Source organism: Camelus dromedarius, chromosome 11, assembly GCF_036321535.1.
Source record: "Camelus dromedarius isolate mCamDro1 chromosome 11, mCamDro1.pat, whole genome shotgun sequence".
NCBI classification, from domain to species: Eukaryota; Metazoa; Chordata; class Mammalia; order Artiodactyla; family Camelidae; genus Camelus; species Camelus dromedarius.
Genome location: NC_087446.1, coordinates 7,740,469 through 7,761,272, shown reverse-complemented (window position 1 = coordinate 7,761,272; position 20,804 = coordinate 7,740,469). Strand labels below are relative to the sequence as shown.

The window sequence follows — 20,804 nt, the reverse complement described above, 5'->3', positions numbered from 1 at the left end:
CTGAGCTTGAATCTGGCCTCTGCCACTGCCAACCTTTGTAACTGTGAACAAGTTACAGCCCTTCTTTGAGCCTCAGTTTCCTTTCCTGCAAAATGGGCAGATGCCCTAACTTGCTGTACCTTTCTCAAGAGAAGTGAAGTGGCAGGAAGGGACATAGCCACAGGGTGGAGGTGCCCTCATGTCCCTAGATGTGGCTAGAGTGAGAGGCAGGACAGGGAGAAAACCCCTGAGGTCCAGCCTGTTCTGTCACCCATTAGACGGGTGGGTGGCCCTCACTGGGCCTCAGCGGGTGTGCAGGGTGTTAGTCACAACCATGGGTGTGTGTGATGGGGCTGACCAGAGTCCCGGGCTTCCTCCCAGTCCAGCTCTCGGAGCTCCTACTACGGGCCGTGGGGCCGCAGTGGGGCCTGGGCCAGCCGCCGCTCCAGCTGGAACAGCCTCAAGCACAAGCCACCGTCGGCGGAGCACGAGTCCCTGCTCTCCGCGGAGCGTGGCGTCGGCGGCGGCACCGCCGGGGGCTGCGAGGGTGCCCGGGAAGAGGGGCCGCCGCGGGCCGCGCCCCTCCACGTCCCGCACACGCACCACGCGCATCATGGTCCCCATCCGGGGCACCGTCACCGCCACCACCGCCGGACGCTGTCGCTTGACACCAGAGACTCGGTGGACCTGGCCGAGCTGGTACCCACCGTGGGCACTCACCCCCGGGCGGCTTGGAGGGCTGCAGGCCCGGCCCCCGGGCACGAGGACTGCAATGGGAGGATGCCTAGCATCGCCAAGGATGTCTTCACCAAGATGGACGACCGCCGGGATCGCGGGGAGGATGAGGAGGAGATGGACTACGTGAGTGCGCGGGGCTCTAGGGCCGGGCCGAGGGGCCCACGAGAAGATCGGACAGAAGCCGGAAGGGTGCGAGGGGCGGGGCTGGAGTGGGAGGGCCCGACCAGGCCCCGCCCTAAGGGGGCAAGGCCAAAGGCCAAGAGGGAAGAGGGCTTCAAGTGGGTGAGCAGGGGACCAGAACTGCCCACCTCTGAGCTGGGCGCGCCCATGGGAGAAAAACTCTCCCTGCCTCCCCTGGAGGGGGCGAGGGTTCTGGGTTGATGGGAGAGCTCGGAGGTCATCCAGTGGCCCCATTTTGCTAGATGGCCAGGGTGGGCGGAGATGAGCAGCTCTGGGCAGCGCTGATGCGCCTGGACTCCATCCTTCTCTTGCCAGACTCTGTGCTTCCGTGTCCGCAAGATGATTGACGTCTACAAGCCTGACTGGTGCGAAGTCCGTGAAGACTGGTCTGTCTACCTCTTCTCCCCGGAGAACAGGTGGGCAGGGCCAGGCTTGGGATGAGGTTAGAGTAGGGGGTTGACACGTCTGGGAGGAAGAGATTTCTGCCAAGCCAAGCAAGGCCACTGGGGAGTTCCCCACACCCCAGAGGACTCTCCTGGCCTTGTAGTGGAGGGTCTGCAGAGGAGGGTAGTGTTCGTGTGGGGGCTTTCCTGGGCATCTCCTCTACTCTAGGCCATCCCTGTGCTGGGCACCAGGTTGAACAAATCTTTAGTAACTTGGGGTGCTTCCATCTGGAGGCAGGCATCCTAAGGCTTCCTGGGGGAGGAGGCCTTTGTGCTGGACTTTGGAGGCAGACAAAGTTCTGTAGATGAAGATGGGGTTGTGAAGAAGTGGAGGCTGGTCCAGATAGAGGGCGCAGCCCAAGGGAAGACCTGGGGGCAGAAGCTGAGGGTATCAGGTAACATGTGTCCATGCGGCTGGAGGACAAGGCTCAGGGATTCAGGCCAGTGTTTGGAAAGCCTTGAGTACCAGGGGTAGGTGGGTGCCCATCATCCTGTGGTGCCAGAAGTTTGCAGTGTGGTCAGTGGAAGTGGCTTCAGGTGGGCATCCTGAGCAGATATGAAGTCTCCACCTGTTGTGTGGCCAGAGGAGAATAGAAGGGTCAGCTTCCTCTAGGCCATCCTGGCCCCCATGTGCTTGGGCCTTCTGCCTTTCTCCTGGGCAGGGTGAGGGGCAAACCGACACTCGCATGGCCTCCTGCCCTCCCTGCCCAGGTTCCGGGTCCTGTGTCAGACCATCATCGCCCACAGGCTCTTTGACTACGTTGTCTTGGCCTTCATCTTTCTCAATTGCATTACCATTGCCCTGGAGCGGCCCCAGATTGAGGCCGGCAGCACTGTGAGTGGCTGGGGACTTCGGCCATGCAAGGGACGAGGCAGAGGGGCAGGCCACCAGGGCCTGCTGTGGGACAGCGTGCAGGGCTGAAGGGCTTGGAGGGCTCAGCGAGGCCGAATGCCAGGCTGGGAGGTGTGGCAGGGAGCTTGGAACTGGGGGGGGGGGGGCTGCCTCCTTAGCCTGTGAAGGGGCAGTCTCTCCGGGATGCCCCTGGGCCCATGGTATCCCCCGGCTCTTTCAGGAACGCATCTTCCTCACTGTGTCCAACTACATCTTCACAGCCATCTTCGTGGGCGAGATGACACTAAAGGTACCTGGCTTCACCTGGGACCTCTCCCAACCCTTGTCCAGGGCTCCAGGCCCTGGCCCAGGCCCCCCTCAGCTTGTTACTCACCTGCCCCTCAGCAGAATTCCACAGGTGGCCTTGGAGGCCTACCCCTACTTGGTGCCAGCAGCTGGGCTGGGCTACTTGGAGCGGGGAGTGGGGGCAGTCCCCACTCTCCAACAGCTCACAATCCACTTCCAGTGTAACGGAGGTAGCTCCGGGAGGTCGGGGCACTGGGGGAAGTTTCCATCTATGATGCTTCCCAGAGTGCATGGCTTCAAATTGGGTTTGCCAGATGTGCGGGGAGAAGGCAACGGGGCAGTTGTGGGCCTGTGCTTCAGGGATCGGCTCCTTAGATAGGTGGAGACCTACCTATAAGCCACCTTCAGAGGGGGTGGCTGGGCAGGAGTCTCCTACTGCCCATGCACTCCCCACTGCCTGAAGCCTACCTGACTCTGTCCCTCACCCACCTGACCTCGCCCTGCCCCATGGCGGAGTCCGGCTGACCCCTCCCATTGCCCCTCCCCCAGGTGGTCTCGCTGGGCCTGTACTTCGGCGAGCAGGCATACTTGCGCAGCAGCTGGAATGTGCTGGACGGCTTCCTCGTCTTTGTGTCAATCATTGACATCGTGGTGTCAGTCGCCTCGGCTGGGGGAGCCAAGATCCTGGGGGTCCTCCGAGTCCTGCGGCTCCTGCGCACCCTACGACCCCTGCGGTGACGACCCTGCCCCATGGGTGGGGGAATCCTTGCACTGTCCAAGGAAGCCCCCAGAGTCTCAGTGGACCCCTCACTCCGGCCCTCCATCCTGCTCTGTCCTCATAGCAGGCGCCAAGCACCAGAGGGGTGGGCCCTGGTCCTGGGGGAGGAGCCTGGAACAGGTGCTGGAAGGCAGGGTCTGAAGGTGGCCTCCAGTCTCCCTGTGTCCTTGGGTGGCCTCTGGGCCTTGGTGTCTAGAGGAGGGTGTGATGTGGATCCTAAGGGGATGGGGTGAAAGCATAGCGCTTTGCTTTGTGTATAGATCTGGGGCCTGGTGTCCTCTGCCCTGGTGACTCTGGGCCAAGGAGGTGTGTCTCCAGGCCTGGCTAAGGGCTAACAGTGCCCTTGGCCCCTCTCTGCCTGCAGTGTCATCAGCCGGGCACCTGGCCTGAAGCTGGTGGTAGAGACACTCATCTCCTCCCTGAAGCCCATCGGCAACATTGTCCTCATTTGCTGTGCCTTCTTCATTATCTTTGGCATCTTGGGGGTGCAGGTGAGGGGTACCCAGGCTGGGCAGGCAGGGGTGGGGGCCTCTGTGGTCGGGGAAGGGGCTCCACACTCCTGCCCAACTCTCCCGGTTTTGTGCCAGGTGGTCCTGGTGGAGCAGCCGTGGTCCCTGCCAGCAGTGAGCTCCCCTTCCAGGGAGGGAGGCAGACAAGGCCCCAGTGGCTGATTGCAGGGCAGTCTGGGTAAATGGGATCCCAGGGGTCCGAGGTATGCAGGAACGCAGGTCTGGGCTGGGGACAATGGAGAAAACAGCCTGAGGAGGTGGCCTCTGCACTGGGCCTTGAAGGGCAGGTGATTTGGGCAAGTCACCATGGGGGGAAGTTGTTTCAGGGGCAGATGGGTACCTGTAGGGAGGTGGGACCAAGCAGGGCATTTTTGGGGAGAGAACTTGGAGCTATAGTGGGTGTAGAGAGATGAGCTGGGCCAAGTGGGAAGAGACCTGGAATGGCAGCTAAGGAGTTGGGCTTGGCTTCTCTGGGGTCAAGGCCATGGCTGGTCTCTGACCCACGCAGGGCTTTGAACTGACTCAGATTTTGGTTTGGAGGTCAACACAGGAATAGGAAGGGGCAGATCACAAAGTACGTGTTGGGACAGTGGGAATGACCTGGGCCTCCTGGGGCCTGAGCTGCTGCTGAGCCCGTTTCTTGAGGGTCTGAGCCCTACTCTAAGGCTCCCAGGCTCCCCACCTGGCCCTGCGTTTGGGGCTGCAGCTTTGCAGGAGCCCTGTGCACAGGTGTCCTTTGGGGTTGCTGAGAGGTTCACAGCACAGCTGCTTGGGCAGGAGGGGCTTGGTGTGGACCCGGTGTGAACAGTGACCCTGCCCTTCCAGGCAGTTGACATGGAGAAGGCTTGGGTCCCTAGAAGGAGTCCCTGTACTTCTCTTTCTCTCCCCTTGGGGCCCGCAGGCAGCACTCTCGCATGGAGTCCCTGCCCGAATCCCCAGTGTGGGTACTGGGGTCTGATCTCCGGGGTCTGAGGAAGAGCTAGGCCTCAGACAGACCAGAGTGTGAACCTTGCCTCTGCCACCTCCTAAACCTCAAATGACTTTGGGAAAATTACCTTACACCCCTGGCTCTCAGTCTCCTCACCTGTGAGACAGGATGAGAGTAGCCCCACCTCACACTAGGGACATGGAGGGATGGTGTGGTCCAGGGCTTGGCTCAGGCTGTGCACAGCAGAAGGGCCCCCGGAGGGCGGGTCCCTCTTCTGATGTGCAACCCACTCCCACCCTCTGGGAGCATTGGCAGGACAGTCACTAACCCTGTGTCCCTACCCGCTAGCTCTTCAAGGGCAAGTTCTACCACTGTCTGGGTGTAGACACCCGCAACATCACCAACCGTTCCGACTGCGTGGCCGCCAACTACCGCTGGGTCCATCACAAGTACAACTTCGACAATCTGGGCCAGGTGAGCACCCCCACCAACCCTTGACCTGACCCATTCCTGGTGGGTGGAGGTGATGGCTTTTTGGTGCCAACAGCCCTGGGATTACAGACCAGCCTCCAGTCCTGCCCTGCAGCACTTCTGCTTTCCAAGCCTTGGTTTCCTCTTCTGCAAAATGGGCAGAACTCACTTTACAGGTAGCATGAGGCTTAAGACCCTGATTGCTGAGTGTCCAGCAGGTGCCTGGCACTTAGTAAGTGCTTCAGTGGGGATTGGTTCCTGGTCCCCACCTTCCACTCAGCGGACCTTGATAGGAGTTTTGGAGTCAGCCAGACCTGGTGTGAATCCTGCTTCTGCTACTTACTGTACTTACCTCAGTTTCCAGCTCTGCCCTCAACGTGGGGAAGGCCTCTTGGTCCCTCTGCCACCCAAAAGCATAAAAATGGTGAGGAGGGGCAGATGTAGCCTGCATTGCCTGCCCTCACCACCCCTGTCCCCTTTCTTCCTGTGTCTTCCAGGCCCTGATGTCCCTCTTTGTCCTGGCCTCCAAGGATGGCTGGGTGAACATCATGTACAATGGACTGGATGCTGTCGCTGTGGACCAGCAAGTGGGTGTGGCTGAGGTCAAGTCCAGCCAGGGCAGCGGGGGCAGGACACGGAGTCTTTGGGGCCTAGGGGTCTGAAGCTGGTGTCAGGAAACCCCAGTGTCTCCCACTGTCAACCACAGCCCACCCCTTCCCCACCTGGCCTGTATCCTCCACCATTAGGGCTGCTCTCTGGCTAGCATAAGTCACTGTGTCCTCTGCTTCAACAAACCCGGCTCTGCAAGCTGGCTGTGCCTGGAGGGCTGCACAGCCTGTGGGTGGAGAACCTAGTGTCGGAGGAGGAGAGGGGCCGAGTACAGCTGCGAGGGATAGCAGGTGCAGGCTTGGGGTGGGACAGTGACGTGTTCAGGGAGTCGAGAGTCGAGGGCCAGGGTAGAAAGTGGAAGGAGAGTGGCAGGAGGTGGGTGCGGGAGGTAAGCAGGGCGGGAAAGTCAGGAAGACCTGTGCGTGCAGCTGGGGCTGGAGTATATCTGAGGGCCATGGGAGTCAGTGAAGGCATTACAGCCACCTTAGCTTGTGGGAGCTTCCTGGGGGCTGCTGGGTGAGGATGGGTTTGGGGTGCCAGGGTGGAAGGGGTCAGGGAGGAGGCTGGGCCTGAGAGGAGGCCTGAGCCCTCGCTCCCAAGATCTCCCTGAGAGCAGGGGTCCCCTCTCGGGCTGGGTGGGGACTTTAGACAAGACATGTGGCTGACCAGGGTCAGCAGTCAGGGTCATTCCAGTAGAGAGATACTCTAGGTCACAGCAAGGCCCACTCACTGAAGGAATCAGGCCTGAAGGTAACTTCTAGGCCTGTAGCTGACCTCAGGCTCTTGGCTTCATGGGCCTCACCCAACTCGAGCTGGAGGTGGAAGTGGAGGATGGAGATGTGGGGGAATGGGAACGCTTAGAGACATCCTCCTCCACTTCTTTGTCTGTACACCCCTCCTGCCCACCACGTCCACCAACACACACACACACACGCACACACAGACACACACATAGATGTACACACACACAGACACACACACTTGGACTCCACCAGGGCTGTGCTCTCTCCTCTGCTGGCTGCTTTGTTTCCTGCCTTGTTTCTAGAGGATGAATAAGTAGATGGGTGGGTGGTAAATGGATAGTTGAGGACTGGATGGATGGGTAGATGAATGAATAAGTGAGTGGCTGGATGAATGGATGGACAGATGGATGGATGGGTGGATAAATGGATGGACGATCAATGAATGGATGAATAAGTGGATGGATGGACGTGTGTCCAGGTGGCAGGGAAGGGGAGGGCTCTCTTTGCCGAGCACCTTTCTTGTGCTCGGGAGGGGCACGTCCTACCTCCAAACCTCACAGCCTCCTAGGAGGCTGCCATCGGTACGCGCTCTGCGCAGACGCTGGGCGAGGTGGGGTGCCCACTGCGGCAGGCCCCGCGGTGCCGACCCGCCTGCCTCAGCCCCGTCTGGCTCCCCGCAGCCCGTGCCCAACCACAACCCCTGGATGCTGCTCTACTTCATCTCCTTCCTGCTCATCGTCAGCTTCTTCGTGCTCAACATGTTCGTGGGCGTCGTGGTGGAGAACTTCCACAAGTGCCGGCAGCACCAGGAGGCGGAGGAGGCGCGGCGGCGCGAGGAGAAGCGGCTGCGGCGCCTGGAGAAGAAGCGCCGGAGTGAGTGGGGGACACAGAGTGTGGCCCCCCACCCCTTCTCTGAGCCCAGGCCCCAGGGCTCCTCTGCCCGCTGCCGCTGGCCCTCTGGGGTGCAGGGACCGAGCCTGGGCCTGACCCCAGCCTCTGGGCCTTTGGAGCTGGAAGGGACCTGTGCCCCTGGCCTTGCCCTTCCCCCAGTATCGGCCTGTCCCGGTGACCTGACCCCTATTGGTGTCCATCCAGAATGAGACCATGACCCCCTGCCCACCTGAATGAGGCCCTGGCAGCTCAGTCCAGGCAGAGGGCAAAGGCAGAGCCAGGAGGCCCAGCCCTGAGCTGTGAGACCCCTGTCCAGCCGCCAGCAGACCCGGAGCCCACACATGGGCACATCTGGGGTAGATGGGGAGAGTCAGTGTCCCTCTTTGCCACCCTCCCTCACGTCCTGCCCCCTTCCCTCGACGCACCCTGGCTGGGTGGAGGAGACTGACTCCCAGGGCCTGGGGTGGACCTGGGGTGGGGCATCTCTCCCCTGTGCCTTCTCCCTCCCCTCCACCTCTCCCTCCATGTGCTCTGTCCCTCCCTTGGCCTGACCTTCTGTGGTCTATGCCCCCTACCTCCCAACCCCACACCCCCTGCAGAGGCCCAGCGGCTGCCCTATTATGCTACCTACTGTCCCACTCGGCTGCTCATCCACTCCATGTGCACCAGCCACTACCTGGACATCTTCATCACCTTCATCATCTGCCTCAATGTGGTCACCATGTCCCTGGAGCACTACAACCAGCCCACGGTGAGCCCAGCCTGGCCCTGCCAGAGGTCACGTGGCAGGGTTGGGTCCTTGGCAGGACCCCGCACCGGGGACGGGGTGGGGCAGGGTCTGAGCACCCTCCCATGTAGGTCTTATACTCAGGAAGCCCTGGGCCTGGTAGGACAGGTGAGTGAAAGGGAAAGGTCACTGTCCTGGTGAGCAGGGGACAGGGGGGTGACATTTGGGCCCAGCCTTGAATGTGAGTGACAGTGGCTGCGGGGTGTTCAGTGTGACTTTTTGCAGGCATCAGTTCTCTAATCCTTGCAGCAACACTAAGGTGTTCACTGGGGAGGGCTTTCTCCAGATTTTGTAGAGGAAGAAACCAAGGCACAGAGAGATAAAATGTGCTGCCCAAGTTACTCAGGCAGTGGGTAGTGGTGGCCGGACTGGAGCTTGATTTGCATTCAAGGCCTGCCATGTGGCTCCACCGCTGCCTAGGAGAGGGGCAGGACCACTGGGGTCAAACACTGGTGCAGGAGATGGTGACCAGTTCCCAGCTAGTTGCAGGTAGTGTGCGTGAGGGGCACGTGAGGGGTGTGTAGGGGCAAGTCTTACGAGAGTAGGGGCGGGAAGAGGGGGGAGCAGAGCCTCTCAATGATGAATTAGTATCTTATTTTAAATGGTAGCAGAGGAATATTAGGAGTGCGGGGAAAAGGAAGGCAACCTTGGCAGAATGGAACAGTAATTATAGAACTTCTAAATTAACGTGAAGAAATGGAATAATAATAGCTCACATTCACCAAGTTCTTGTTCTGTCTGGCCTTGGGCTATTACTTCATTTAATTTTTATAGCAACTTTCTGAGGTAGGTACTATTATCATTCCCAAATCATAGATTGGAAAATTAAGTCTCAGAGAGGTCAGGTGACTTGCCCAAGGTCACACAGTGAACGAAGAGTAAGTGCTGAGCCTGGATTCAAATCTAGGGAGCCTGGCTCTTAACCATTACCCTTAACCACTGCTCCATACTGCCTCCAAAGAAGGGCAGTTGGACCAAACCAGCAGAAACAGGGAAAGGAAACAGCAATGTAAAATAAATAGTTAAGAAGGAAGGAATAAAAGCAGATACATAAATCATTGTAGTCAATGTGAATGGAGTAAATTCTCCCCTTAAAAGGCAGAGATTATCTGACCGGAGGAAGGTGGGCACCAGGTCATAGGGCTTGGATCACTCTCCCCTTTGCCCCTGCAGTCCCTGGAGACAGCCCTCAAGTACTGCAACTACATGTTCACCACTGTCTTTGTGCTGGAGGCTGTGATGAAGCTGGTGGCGTTTGGTCTGAGGCGCTTCTTCAAGGACCGGTGAGCAGCTGGGCTGGGCTGGGGTAGCACTAAGTGCGTTGCAAGATGGAGAAGCAGTCCTGATCCTTGGGGAAGCCTGGAGTAGCTGGAGGAGGGGAGCCAATAAGCATCTGGGCACTGACGGCCACGGACCCCAGGTGCTGCCTAAAATCCTGAACAGGAAGTGATTATGGTCCCAATGGATGGGTGCAGGGCATTCTGCCAAGCCCTCCTCAGCTCATCTCTTGTGGGTCCTCCATAGCCCACAAGCAGAGCAGGGCATCCCTCAGGCCAGTCATTCTAGAGGAAGGGAACAAGTGGGGCTCAGAGAGGTTGATGGACTAGCTCAAGGCCACACAGAGGGAGCAGCTGGTTCAAGACTCAGACCTAGGAGTCAGAGTCCATTCTTCCTGCAGGAGGCCAGAGGTGTTTGCTTAGCCTGGTCAGCCTCTTGCTTGAGGGATCAGAGGCTGTGGTGGGCAGAAAGGTAGCTGGAACCAGTAGGGTCTGGAAGGGCTGTGAGGGACCCCCTGGGCCATGGCAGGAGGGTGTAGAGGTGGGGGACTCGTCCCAGCTGGAGCATATCTAAACTCGTGTGCCTCTCACCCTGCCTCTCACTCCTGCCCTCCTCTGCCCGGCTGCATAGTTGGAACCAGCTGGACCTGGCCATCGTGCTGCTGTCAGTCATGGGCATCACGCTGGAGGAGATCGAGATCAACGCAGCTCTGCCCATCAACCCCACCATCATCCGCATCATGCGGGTCCTGCGCATTGCCCGGGGTGAGGGGCGGGAGCAGGAGAGGCGGGAGAGGCGGGACAGGCGGGGGAGGCGGGGGAGGTGTGGGGGCCAGATGGACTTCCTCCTGAGGGGGGAAGGGGGGGGAACAGGAGCCAGGAGCATCCTGTACCTGACACATCCTCACCCCCTGTGTGCACACATGTGCTCCGGTCCAGACAGCTCTGCACAGCACCCTGCACCCACCTCCATATCACACCGTGACCCGAGCGGTCCAGCCTCAGGTTGGGCTGAAGGGAACCCAGTGTAGCTGGGAAGACACTGGGCTCCTCACTGGCATTTCTCCAACACTGGCTGCGACACACCGTCCTGAAAATCTCTTTCCTTCTCCAAGAGCCTCCCTCTCACCCCAAGGCTGTCCTCTTCTTTCAAAAACCTCCTGCTTCGGTGCTCGCCCTTCCCCCTGAACCACCTGTTGCCTCCAGATTCGGAGGTGGGGAGGGGCCCAGTGGAGAATCCCGGCTGTAATACGGAGGGGCGGGGAGAGATGTGGGCGCTCACACATCGCTCATTGTTGTCTCATCACGGTGATTATTCACTCACGCACACACTTCACATCCCTCCGTTCCCACTGTGCCTGCCCTCCTCCTCTTGGACTTTTTACACCGACGTCCCACCTTGTGCACGCTTGTTTTCATGCAACTCCCTCATTCAGCTGCACCCACGTGCTTATAGTGCGACATCACAGAGCTATCCGCTTTGCTGACATGCTCCCCAAACTCTTCACTCTTCCTCCGCGTTCACATCCGTGCACACCTGTGCACACGCCCGTCCCCATTGGCCTGGGCTGAGTGGGCTGGGCTGGGTCTCGCCCACAGTGCTGAAGCTGCTGAAGATGGCCACGGGGATGCGGGCCCTGCTGGACACCGTGGTGCAGGCGCTGCCCCAGGTAAGAGCCGCTCCTTCGGCCGCCCCGCCTGGCTGTCACTAGTGTCATGCTCGGCCCTGGTGGGTGCGAGCCCTCACTGCCCTTCTCCCTGGGCCTGCCTGGAGCCAGGGCAGAGTCCCGCCTCCAGAGAAGCAGTGTGAGCCAGGGGCCGTGAGAGGTGGGAAGGGTCCCCTCTGCCTCTTTCTTCCTTTTTGGCCAAGGGCTCGCTCACACCTGCTCTGCACCAGCCCTGGGCTGCCCACTGAGGACTCACATTCTGCCCTCAGTAGTCACCAGTCTGGTGGAGAAGACATGCCTCAGGGCAGTGTAGGGAGAAGAGGATCCTGACACTCCCTGGGGGAATCAGGGGGCTTTGAGCTTGACCTTGTAGGGCAGCTTGGTAGGAGGAGGTGGTGATGTGGATGGAGAGGTGACAGATAGGATATTCCAGGAGGGGACAGCGTGAGGTCCTGCCGTGGTGGGAACCCTGGGATGTTAGGAAGGCCCCCCACCCCAACCCCATCTCAGTGGTGGGTGGAAGGGAGGTAGGGCCCGGGCCACATCCTGGGAATTCTGCATCCCAGGCTCCCCTTCTCCCTCCCCTCAGTGTGGCCTCACCTCACTCTGAGGTGAGCCTCATATACTTTCATTTATTCATTATGACTCATCGAGTCTTAAGGAGCTTCAGGTACCTTAAAGTAAAAGGCACAGACACAGCACACTAAAAATGAGGATAAAAGGTTAACGGCCCAGGGAAGGGGAAAGCAAAGCTAGTTTTCTCAGGCAGCTGGGCTGAGGATGTTAGTGAGCTCTGTTCCTCAGTTTGATGTGAGTTTCCCAGCAGCCTTGTTGCAAAGGGAAAGTGACATGGCTCATGTCGGGTCTGGATGGAAAGCAAGGGCCTTCATTCAGAGAGCTGAAATCCCTTCAGGGGAGTTTGTCACATGGGAGATTAGGGTGAGTGCTGGGCTGGGGGTGGGTGGGGGTGTGCAGACAGGAAGTAGGTTGGAGCCCAGACTCAAGCCACCCTACTTGCCAAAGCCTAGTCCCCCGGGGAGATCCTGGTGTGTGATTCAATTTCTCAGGCCTTAGTTTTCTTGCCTATGAAGTGGGGAATGATAAGAGTGCTTGTCTCAAAGGGATGTTGTGAGGTTTACAATTGTTAAGGCTTATAAAGCACTGAGCAGGACCTGGGTCACAGGAAGTGCCATGTGAGAATCTGCAAAGGACGGGGATAGGGGTGGCAAGTGTGTGCCCCCAGCCTGCCTGGCCTCCTTGCCCTTCCCCTTGTCCCCTTGTTCTGACTCCTGGGCACCCTTGGGTGGCTCCCCAGGCCAACTGTGAGTTGGCACAGGGCACATGGAGATGCCTAGAAGGTCCCAGCCTCAAGTGGAAGACACATGATAGTAATTACAATTACATCAGCACTTTAAGAGATGCATGTGCCAAGTACCGTGTGATACTGGGGTGAGGGGATTACCCCTCAAAATCTATCAGCTGACCCTGGACATCTCCTTGGTTATGTGTAAAGTGATATGAAAATGAAACTTCAGTCCCTTCCTTCTAGGCTCTACCTCAGGCATGCAGGGGGAGGAGGCATCAGGGAAGACTTCTCAGAGGAGGTGACCTGTGATCTGGGCTATGAGGGGTGGGGAGGAAGCATTTACTAGGCAAAGACAGAGAGAGAGGGTCTTCCCTGCAGAAGAAACCGAATATGCAGATGAGGTCTGTTTTCTGTGTGGCTGGAGTCTGAGGTTGGAAGATCAGGCTGGGAGGGGGTCTGCAGGGCTAGATCACACAGGTCTTCGATGCCAGGAGAGCAAACTTGGGCTTGGTCCTGTGGGCAGTGGGAGCCATGGGAGGTTCTGGACAAGGGAGGCATCAAGCCGAGCTGCCTTTTAGGAGGTTGCTCTGGTGGCCATGAGGAGCGTGGACTGGAGGGAGAGGCTGGAGGCAGGTGAGGAGGCCACTGTAGCCACACAGACTCGGAGATGCTGCGGGCGGGAGCTGATAGGAAAGGTGAGGTCGAAGACACGCTGACCTGGGCCTGCACAGGGTGGGAGGCTGAGGTGAGGGCCCAAGACATGCCTGATTCCTCTCACTGTCAGGGCCTCACACCTTGCCTTGTAGGGGCTCCATAAGTGCTTGTTTCATTAATGAAAGAGCATCATTTAATTAGTCAGACACTGTTGGTGTGATTGTAGCTCTGAAGGAAACCCTCATCTGGAGCACAGAAACATTAGGAGTCTGTGATTAACATGGTTTACTTTTCAGCAATTACTGTGAACATCTCGGATTCCATTCATGCAGGTCTTCTGAGGCTTCTAGGAGATAGTGCATTTCTAGGGCGAGGACGTGTTTGAACATTATCTTGTCCATAACACAAGTTAAAGACGGTCTCCAGTCTATGGATGGATTTGAAATAGGTTGGAATCTGGGATGCTTTTCTCCCACAGGAGCTGTGGGACGGGGGTGGCTGGGTTTGCAGGAGGCTTCTGGGGCCCACAGTCTAGCATGATTCCTGTGTTCATTCCTCTCTATAGCCAGGGCCCAGGCTGGCCTGAGGAAGCAGATCTGAATTAATCCAGCCATGTCCCTGCTCTCAAGGCCTTCCCAGACCAGCAGAGACAGTGACAGGGACACACCGGTTACACTCACGCTGTCAGACTGCATCTCGGTCTGTCCAAAGGAATCCAGGCAGGCTTAATGGAGGAGGTGGCCTTATTGCTACAACTTCCTTTACTCCCTCTCTCCATTCATCCATGGGATGGTACTAACCACACACAGGTGTATGGAGTAGTGACTGTGTGCATGGACCTTGGGGCCAGCTTGCTGGGCTTGAACCCCAGTCCTTCCACTTACTAACAGTGTGACCCGGGGAAAGTTACTTCATCTCTTAGTACATAATTTCTGGTCATCTGAAGAATGGGGGTAAAAGAGAGTTCGTAGGCCATTGTGTGGAGTAACGAATATGGAGTGTTTGAAACTGGGCTGCTGACAGTAAAGGCGTCACAGGTGCTTTATTATTTTCCCTTGCCCCGTGCTGGACCTACCCTGCCCTGCAGGAGGTCGTGCGCAGGGGCAGACATGGACACAGCTGAGTGAAATGTTGCAGCTGCCCTGACCCTCAGGCTGGCCCTTTGCCTGAAGCCTGCTGGCCCCCCATCCCCACCTGCTGTCCCCACAGGTGGGCAACCTGGGCCTCCTCTTCATGCTGCTTTTCTTCATCTATGCTGCCCTGGGCGTGGAACTGTTCGGGAAGCTGGGTGAGTGATGCCCGAAAAAGGCCTGTAGAGGGGCGGGTGCATGGAACAGGTCTGGAGGAGGGCTTTGGTAGGGCAGGGAGTCCTGAGACCCCCCTGCCCACCAACTGTCATGTCAAGGTCTTTGTGTTGGGGTGGTGCCCCCGCTGCAGGCCCACAGTGGGATGGATGAATAACCCTCAGCCATCCACATCTCTTGCCCAGTGTGAACAGGAGCTTTTGAGAGATGCTAGTCTGAGTCCAGTGCACACCCAGGCCTGTACAGGGGACCCCCCCAGCTTGGAGCCCCCTCAGCCGTCTGAAGCCTCTCGGGAAAGCCCCTTCCGGCTCCACCTGCTGGTGCCCGTCCTGAGCCAGTGGCGCCCCAGCAGGCAGAGTGGCCAGGGCACAGGCCGAGGGCAACACAGCTCCTGCCAAGCCCAGCCCTACACAGGGCTGGCTCCAGAACACAGGGTCCCTTGAGCATCAGCCTTTACCCACCCCATTCTCTCTTGCAGGAATTGATACCTGGGTGTGGGGAGGAGCCAGGCTTACCTGAGTTTGACTCCCAGCTTGTGTACCACCTGCCTGGGCCTCAGTTTCTCCAGCTGTGGGCTGGACATGGTCCGCACACACCTGAGGTTGTGGTGGGGATTCTGAGATGTGGCCAGGAGGCAGCAGTGCAGGGCAGGCTGTGCCTGGGGTGGGGCTGACCCCACTTTCCTTCCAGTCTGCAACGACGAGAACCCCTGCGAGGGCATGAGCCGGCATGCCACCTTCGAGAACTTCGGCATGGCCTTCCTCACGCTCTTCCAGGTCTCCACCGGTGACAACTGGAACGGGATCATGAAGGTACTCGAGGGTGGGCTGGGGAGGGAGAGTCAGGCTGGGTTTCAGGTCTGACAGTCACGGACTCCCAGGCCCACGGGAGGGGTTGCAGGGCACAGAGAAGCAGAGGGACCTGCCTGGGACCCTGAAGCACAGCAAGGTTGAGTTGAGGCCAGAACAGCTTCTCTGTTCGCCCCTAAATGCTGCTGCGGGACCAGTGCTCAGATGCTCCACCCAGGGCCAGAGGCTCCAGGCACTGCTCTTCCAGGTGCCAGGCCCTCGGGCGTTGGCCGCACTGCCCATCACCCAGCACAGGCTCCCTGGCCCCGGCCTGCAGTCTAGCTGGGCTGGGCAGGGAGGGGCTCCTGGAGGACAGATATGAGGCCTGTGCCCGGGGACCTCCGGGCCTCACCCTGCCTCCCCACCCCGCCGGGCACAGGACACGCTGCGGGACTGCACCCACGACGAGCGCAGCTGCCTGAGCAGCCTGCAGTTCGTGTCGCCACTGTACTTCGTCAGCTTCGTGCTCACGGCCCAGTTCGTGCTCATCAACGTGGTGGTGGCCGTGCTCATGAAGCACCTGGACGACAGCAACAAGGAGGCCCAGGAGGACGCCGAGATGGATGCCGAGCTCGAGCTGGAGATGGCCCACAGCCTGGGTCCTGGCCCGCGGCCACCTGCCAGCTCCCCGGGGGCGCCTGTGCCCGGCCAAGGGCCAGGAGGGGCGGGTGGCGGGGGCGACACCGAGGGCCGCCTGTGCCGACGCTGCTATTCTCCAGCCCAGGTGGGCGGGGGCTGGAGGGGGCACCGGGGTCACCGAGGGCGGGCCCGCAGGGCTGGAAGGGCACCTGGGCCAGAAGGCCTCGGGCAGAGACCTCTGTCGTCTGGGGCCCCACCCTGCTCAGCTGTGTTGAAGGGGCGACCCTATGATGAAGGGGTCGGGCCCAGGCCATGGGCACAGTGAACCGGGAGGGCAGCTGTGCCCCGCCCACCCCGCCGTCCCCGGACCCGGCCGATAATCCCGCCTGTCCCCACCCCGTCCTCGTCCGCCTAGGAGAACCTGTGGCTGGACAGCGTCTCTTTAATCATCAAGGACTCCTTGGAGGGGGAGCTGACCATCATCGACAACCTGTCTGGCTCCATCTTCCACCACTATTCCTCGCCGGCCGGCTGCGAGAAGTGTCACCACGACAAGCAAGAGGTAACGGCAGCCCTGGAGGGAGCGTGGCATGAAGACCTGGTGGGGGGCTAACCAGAGGGGAGAGCTCGCGCTGGGCAGAGGACCTGGTTGGGCCGACTTGGCCAATGCTGGCCCCTGTGCCCGTGGCAGACCCATCTCCCCAAGCCTGAGCTGGCCTGTCTGTCTGCACAGTGTGCACAGGTCTGCACAGTCAGGCCCCAGAGAGCTGTGAGGCCCCGTGCTGTGCCTGTACACAGTGGGCGCTCAGAAAGGGCAGCTGCCCACCTTGGTGGTGGGCTGCTGGTGCCAACAGAAGGCCCAGGTGTCACCTCTGGTACAGTTTGCTTTTTCTGTGACACAAAGGGGTTCATCCCAGCACTCAAGGCCTGAGCACCCCAGAGCCTCCTCCAGGAGCTCCTGCCCTGGCCTCCAGCGGGGGACTAAGCCCCACCTTCCCAGGTGGAGTTTCCCAGATGAGCATCCCAAGGCATCCATTGGCCTTGGGCCTGTCTTGTGCAGGCTTAGGCAGGCCCTCTCCCCAGCAACGTGGGGCCCTAAGCTCCTCCCCAGGGGTACTCCAACCCCTGAGCGGACCCCCAGCCTGGGGTGGCTTCAAATACCCTAAGGTCCTCCACAGGCCCATAGATGAGTCAGACCCAGCCCAACCTCGCAGGGCACTTGGTCTGGGGGCAAGTAGGTCAGCTTTGGAGTTCACAGTCTGAGGCAACTTGCCTGCCCTCTGGCCCAGCCCTGGCCTGGCACCCCGCTGGCTGGGACACTCTTGTGTCATCTCCCACCTCCTGCCCAGGTTGAGTCCCTGCACAGGGGGGACATGCCATCCATGCTCAGTGGATCTGTGGAGCTCTGACCACTGTCCTATGTCTTTCTGGAGGACCAGCCTGCTCCAGCCCAGTGCCAGGGGTGACCTGAGGCTGCCACCTTTCCCTGCAGGTGCAGCTGGCGGAGACGGAGGCCTTCTCCCTGAATTCAGACAAGTCCTCGTCCATCCTACTGGGTGACGACCTGAGTCTGGAGGACCCCGCAACCTGCCAGCTCGGCCCCAGAGACAGCAAGGTGAGCACCCCTGGAGGGCACCAGGGCAAGCGGGCCCATCCTTACAGCCTGGCCTCTGCCTGCCGTGCCTGAATACTGCTCCTTCCCAGGGCACCGTCTGAGGGATGCCTGCTGTGTGCTGGACCCTCATCTCCTGTTGGTCAGATGAAGGCAGGGGACAGAGAGGTGGACATTTAACTAAAGTCACACAGCAACGAGTCCAGCCAGGGCTCCAATCACAGCCTCCAAGTGGCACTGGTCACTCACTGTGGCTTCGGATAACTTTTTATCCATTTAATGGGAGTCATCCCTGGCAGGCTATCCTTAAGGAGGGGAGCTATGAAGCTGAAGAGGATAGGGGACAGTCCTAACAGGTGCAAACATGTGCTGTGTGCCAGACTTGACTGGCACTCAGTGTGTCCATCCCCCGGATCTGTACAGTGGGGATGATTTGGCTCCATCCACACAGAGAAAATGAGAGCTGAGAAGTGAGGTGGCTTGTCCTGTCACACAACCAGGAATGGCATAGCTGGGAAGCCAGCCCTAGGGCTGGTCCTCAACCTCTGCCCTCGATGTACTCAGTCTGAGCAGGCCAGGAGGGCTGGAAGGACCACCTTGTGGATTCTGCAGACTCAGGCAGAGGAGGTCTGCTGCCCAGCTAGTGATCTCCAGGCTAGGTCGTTCTTGCACCAGCTGGGGAATGTGAGAGGGAGCCCTTGGCCTGAGGTTGGGATGCAGTGGCCCTGCCCTAAGACAACCTCTGTCTCCCTGACCCCTGGGGCAGGCTGAGTTTGGCACCACTGTCCCCCAGGGCCCTCCTCCATCAGCTCTGGGAAGGCTGGGATGGGGGAAGTGGATCTTCCTATCCCAGAGTCTATACCAGGTACTTGGCTACAGAGACAAGAAGACCCTCAAGGATCTCAGTGGGGAGAGAGCAGGAAACTTACCTGCCTGAGGCATCAGAGAGGGCTTCCTGGAGGTGGAGCCCTTTCACCCAGGTTTTGGAAGATGATGATTGCTGGCCAGATGGAGGAGACGAGAAGAAGGCCACCCCAGGCAGTGAGAGCAGCCAAGCTAAGGGCTGAGTAGCAGGGCCATGAAGGCAGCTGTGGGAGTCTCAGCCTCTGTACTCACTCCACCATCCTGCCCCTTCCACCTCCCTTTCCCTGAAGGGTGAGCCAGACCCACCTGAGCCCATGCGTGTAGGGGACCTCGGCGAATGCTTCTTCCCCTTGTCCAACATGGCTGTCTCGTCGAGTCCAGAGAACTTCCTGTGCGAGATGGAGGCGATGCCGTTCAACCCTGTCCGGTCCTGGCTGAAACATGAGAGCAGCCAAGGTGAGGGTGGAGCCTCGATCTCAGGTGTCGGCTTCAGAGGGAGCCGGCTGAGTGTTTCCCTTAATATTTTTGCCTAGACTGTTGTGTCGAGTCCAGAAAGAACCAGATGGGTAACTGACAATAAAAGATAGGCATCTCAGGCCCAATATAACGATAATGAAAGATCGGGAGCCAAAGATGACAGAGAGATGAGATGATAATTATACCAGAAATCTGGGCTAATGAAAGATTCATGCTGAGTTTCCTAGGAGCTGTGGTGAAAAAGGAAACAGGCTGGCACACACAGCTCTCATCAAGCAGGATAGCTGCCTAATTATTGGAGTGTTTTTCTAGAGTGAATTTTGCGAGGTGTTTATCTTGCAGATCTTCACACAAGGTCATGTTGAACAACAGAAAGCTTATTGTTCTCAATAGCCCTTTTGTACAATGCCCTGCCCTCAGCATCCTGTGTTTGTGGTGGCTTGTGGCCAGGCTATGAGCACAAGGACAGAGGACTAAGTTGACCCGTCCGTCCCTCGGGCTCACATTCACCTCTAGTCCCCTTGAGGGGCGACAGGATCTGGTTTCATAGCACTGGCTGGGGAGGAGGGCAGAGAGATGAGCTCAGCAGAAGAGGGACCCCCAGGATCCTGAGCCCACCCCAAGTACTCTCCAGGGAGGCCTGGCATTGAGCACTTCACTGGAGCTGACTTTTCTGAGGACCTTCACTCGAGCTGATAGCCTCTGGACTGGACATGACAGCTGAGGTGCCAAGACCCCAGACATCCTGAACCAAAATTCAGGGCACAGGACCCGAGAGCCATTCTAATCTGATGAAATTTCATCCTCTTTAGTCGACCAGTCATTAGTGTTTTCCTTAAATAATAAAACGACATAGATTAGGAATGCCCCTACCTGTGGACATTCAAGCTTTCATCTTCATCCTGGAAGGCAGAGGTTGCTGCTGCCCCTACCCTGACCTGCCCCCTCTGCCACTCTCCCCTCACCCTCTCCTTGCCCCTCTCCATCCCCAGTGGAGCAGACCACGCAGATCCCCAGCACTCTGTCTGCTCTGCCATCAAGTGCAGAGCGCACCTGCCAGCTGTCCTGGAGGGGCCTCCAGGCCTGGCCGGGCCCTGTGGGTGTCAGGACCTAGGGGGTGACTATCACAGTGGGCGCTGCTGTGCACTGGACTGGGAGCACCTCAGTGACTCTGGCTCCTACAGCCTTCCCTCCGCTCCTTGAGGTAGGCAGCTGGTCCCCATTTCACAGAGGAAGGAGCCCAAGGGGCCTTGAGTCTGGGTCTGCTTGGCTCCAAAAACTGCCTTTGACCAGTGCCCATCCTCCCAGGAGTCACACGGGCAGGCTCAGTATTTCTCTCTTGCTTTTACAACAGGGACACTGAGGCTCAGAGAGGAAGGCTTGCCCACAGTCTTGCAGCCAGTTTGTTAGGTAGTCCCTTCCTGCCAGCCCACCCTCCAGGAGCCTACCAGCCTGAGCCTGCTCCCCAGCCCCCTCTCCTTCCCCCCAGCAGCGCCCCAGAGCCCCTTCTCCACGGATGCTTCCAGCCCGCTCCTGCCCATGCCAGCCGAGTTCTTCCACCCTGCTGTGGCTGCCAGCCAGAAAGGGCAGGAGAAGGGCGCTGGTGCCAGGACCCTCCCCAAGATCGCCCTGCAGGGCTCCTGGGCATCCCTGCGGTCGCCTAGTGTCAACTGCACCCTCCTCCGGCAGGTATGGCATCTCCCGGCTCTGAGAGCACTCCTGTCACTCCTGAGTGGGGCCTTAAAGGCCAGGGGCAGGGGAGGGGATGGGCCCAACCAAAGGCACGGGGCACAGCAATGCTGGGGGCACTTGGGAAAGTGAGGGGGTGGTGCTGAGACTTGAGGAAGGAGGTGGCACTACAGGCTGATTAAATGGGCAGAGCCAGGTCCTAGGGCATTTGGGGCAGTAGGGTGTTGGGGGAGCCCAGGTAGGGGATCCTGAAGGAAGATCCTTGGACTCTAACTTGAGGGGATGGGGAGGAGGGGGCATTGGGATGCTTTGCAGGGTGTGGGGGGGGGGGGC

The 20,804-nt window shown here is 59.1% G+C and overlaps 1 protein-coding gene across 3 annotated transcripts in view; it reads left to right on the top strand.

Annotated features, from left to right (window-relative positions):
- CACNA1I (calcium voltage-gated channel subunit alpha1 I) overlaps positions 1-20,804 on the top strand; it is a 107,124-nt gene that overhangs the window by 84,690 nt on the left and 1,630 nt on the right. For all 3 annotated transcript variants that reach the window (XM_064491430.1, XM_064491429.1, XM_064491431.1), the window contains 20 exons: positions 361-840; positions 1,213-1,313; positions 2,052-2,175; positions 2,414-2,482; positions 3,028-3,212; positions 3,621-3,747; positions 5,042-5,167; positions 5,662-5,751; positions 7,197-7,389; positions 8,007-8,158; positions 9,368-9,477; positions 10,103-10,236; positions 11,071-11,141; positions 14,308-14,386; positions 15,093-15,214; positions 15,630-15,974; positions 16,245-16,391; positions 17,322-17,444; positions 18,596-18,761; positions 20,275-20,471. In XM_064491430.1, the coding sequence (XP_064347500.1) occupies positions 361-840; positions 1,213-1,313; positions 2,052-2,175; positions 2,414-2,482; positions 3,028-3,212; positions 3,621-3,747; positions 5,042-5,167; positions 5,662-5,751; positions 7,197-7,389; positions 8,007-8,158; positions 9,368-9,477; positions 10,103-10,236; positions 11,071-11,141; positions 14,308-14,386; positions 15,093-15,214; positions 15,630-15,974; positions 16,245-16,391; positions 17,322-17,444; positions 18,596-18,761; positions 20,275-20,471 (3,141 nt within the window). The remainder of the gene's footprint in view (positions 1-360; positions 841-1,212; positions 1,314-2,051; positions 2,176-2,413; positions 2,483-3,027; positions 3,213-3,620; positions 3,748-5,041; positions 5,168-5,661; positions 5,752-7,196; positions 7,390-8,006; positions 8,159-9,367; positions 9,478-10,102; positions 10,237-11,070; positions 11,142-14,307; positions 14,387-15,092; positions 15,215-15,629; positions 15,975-16,244; positions 16,392-17,321; positions 17,445-18,595; positions 18,762-20,274; positions 20,472-20,804) is intronic.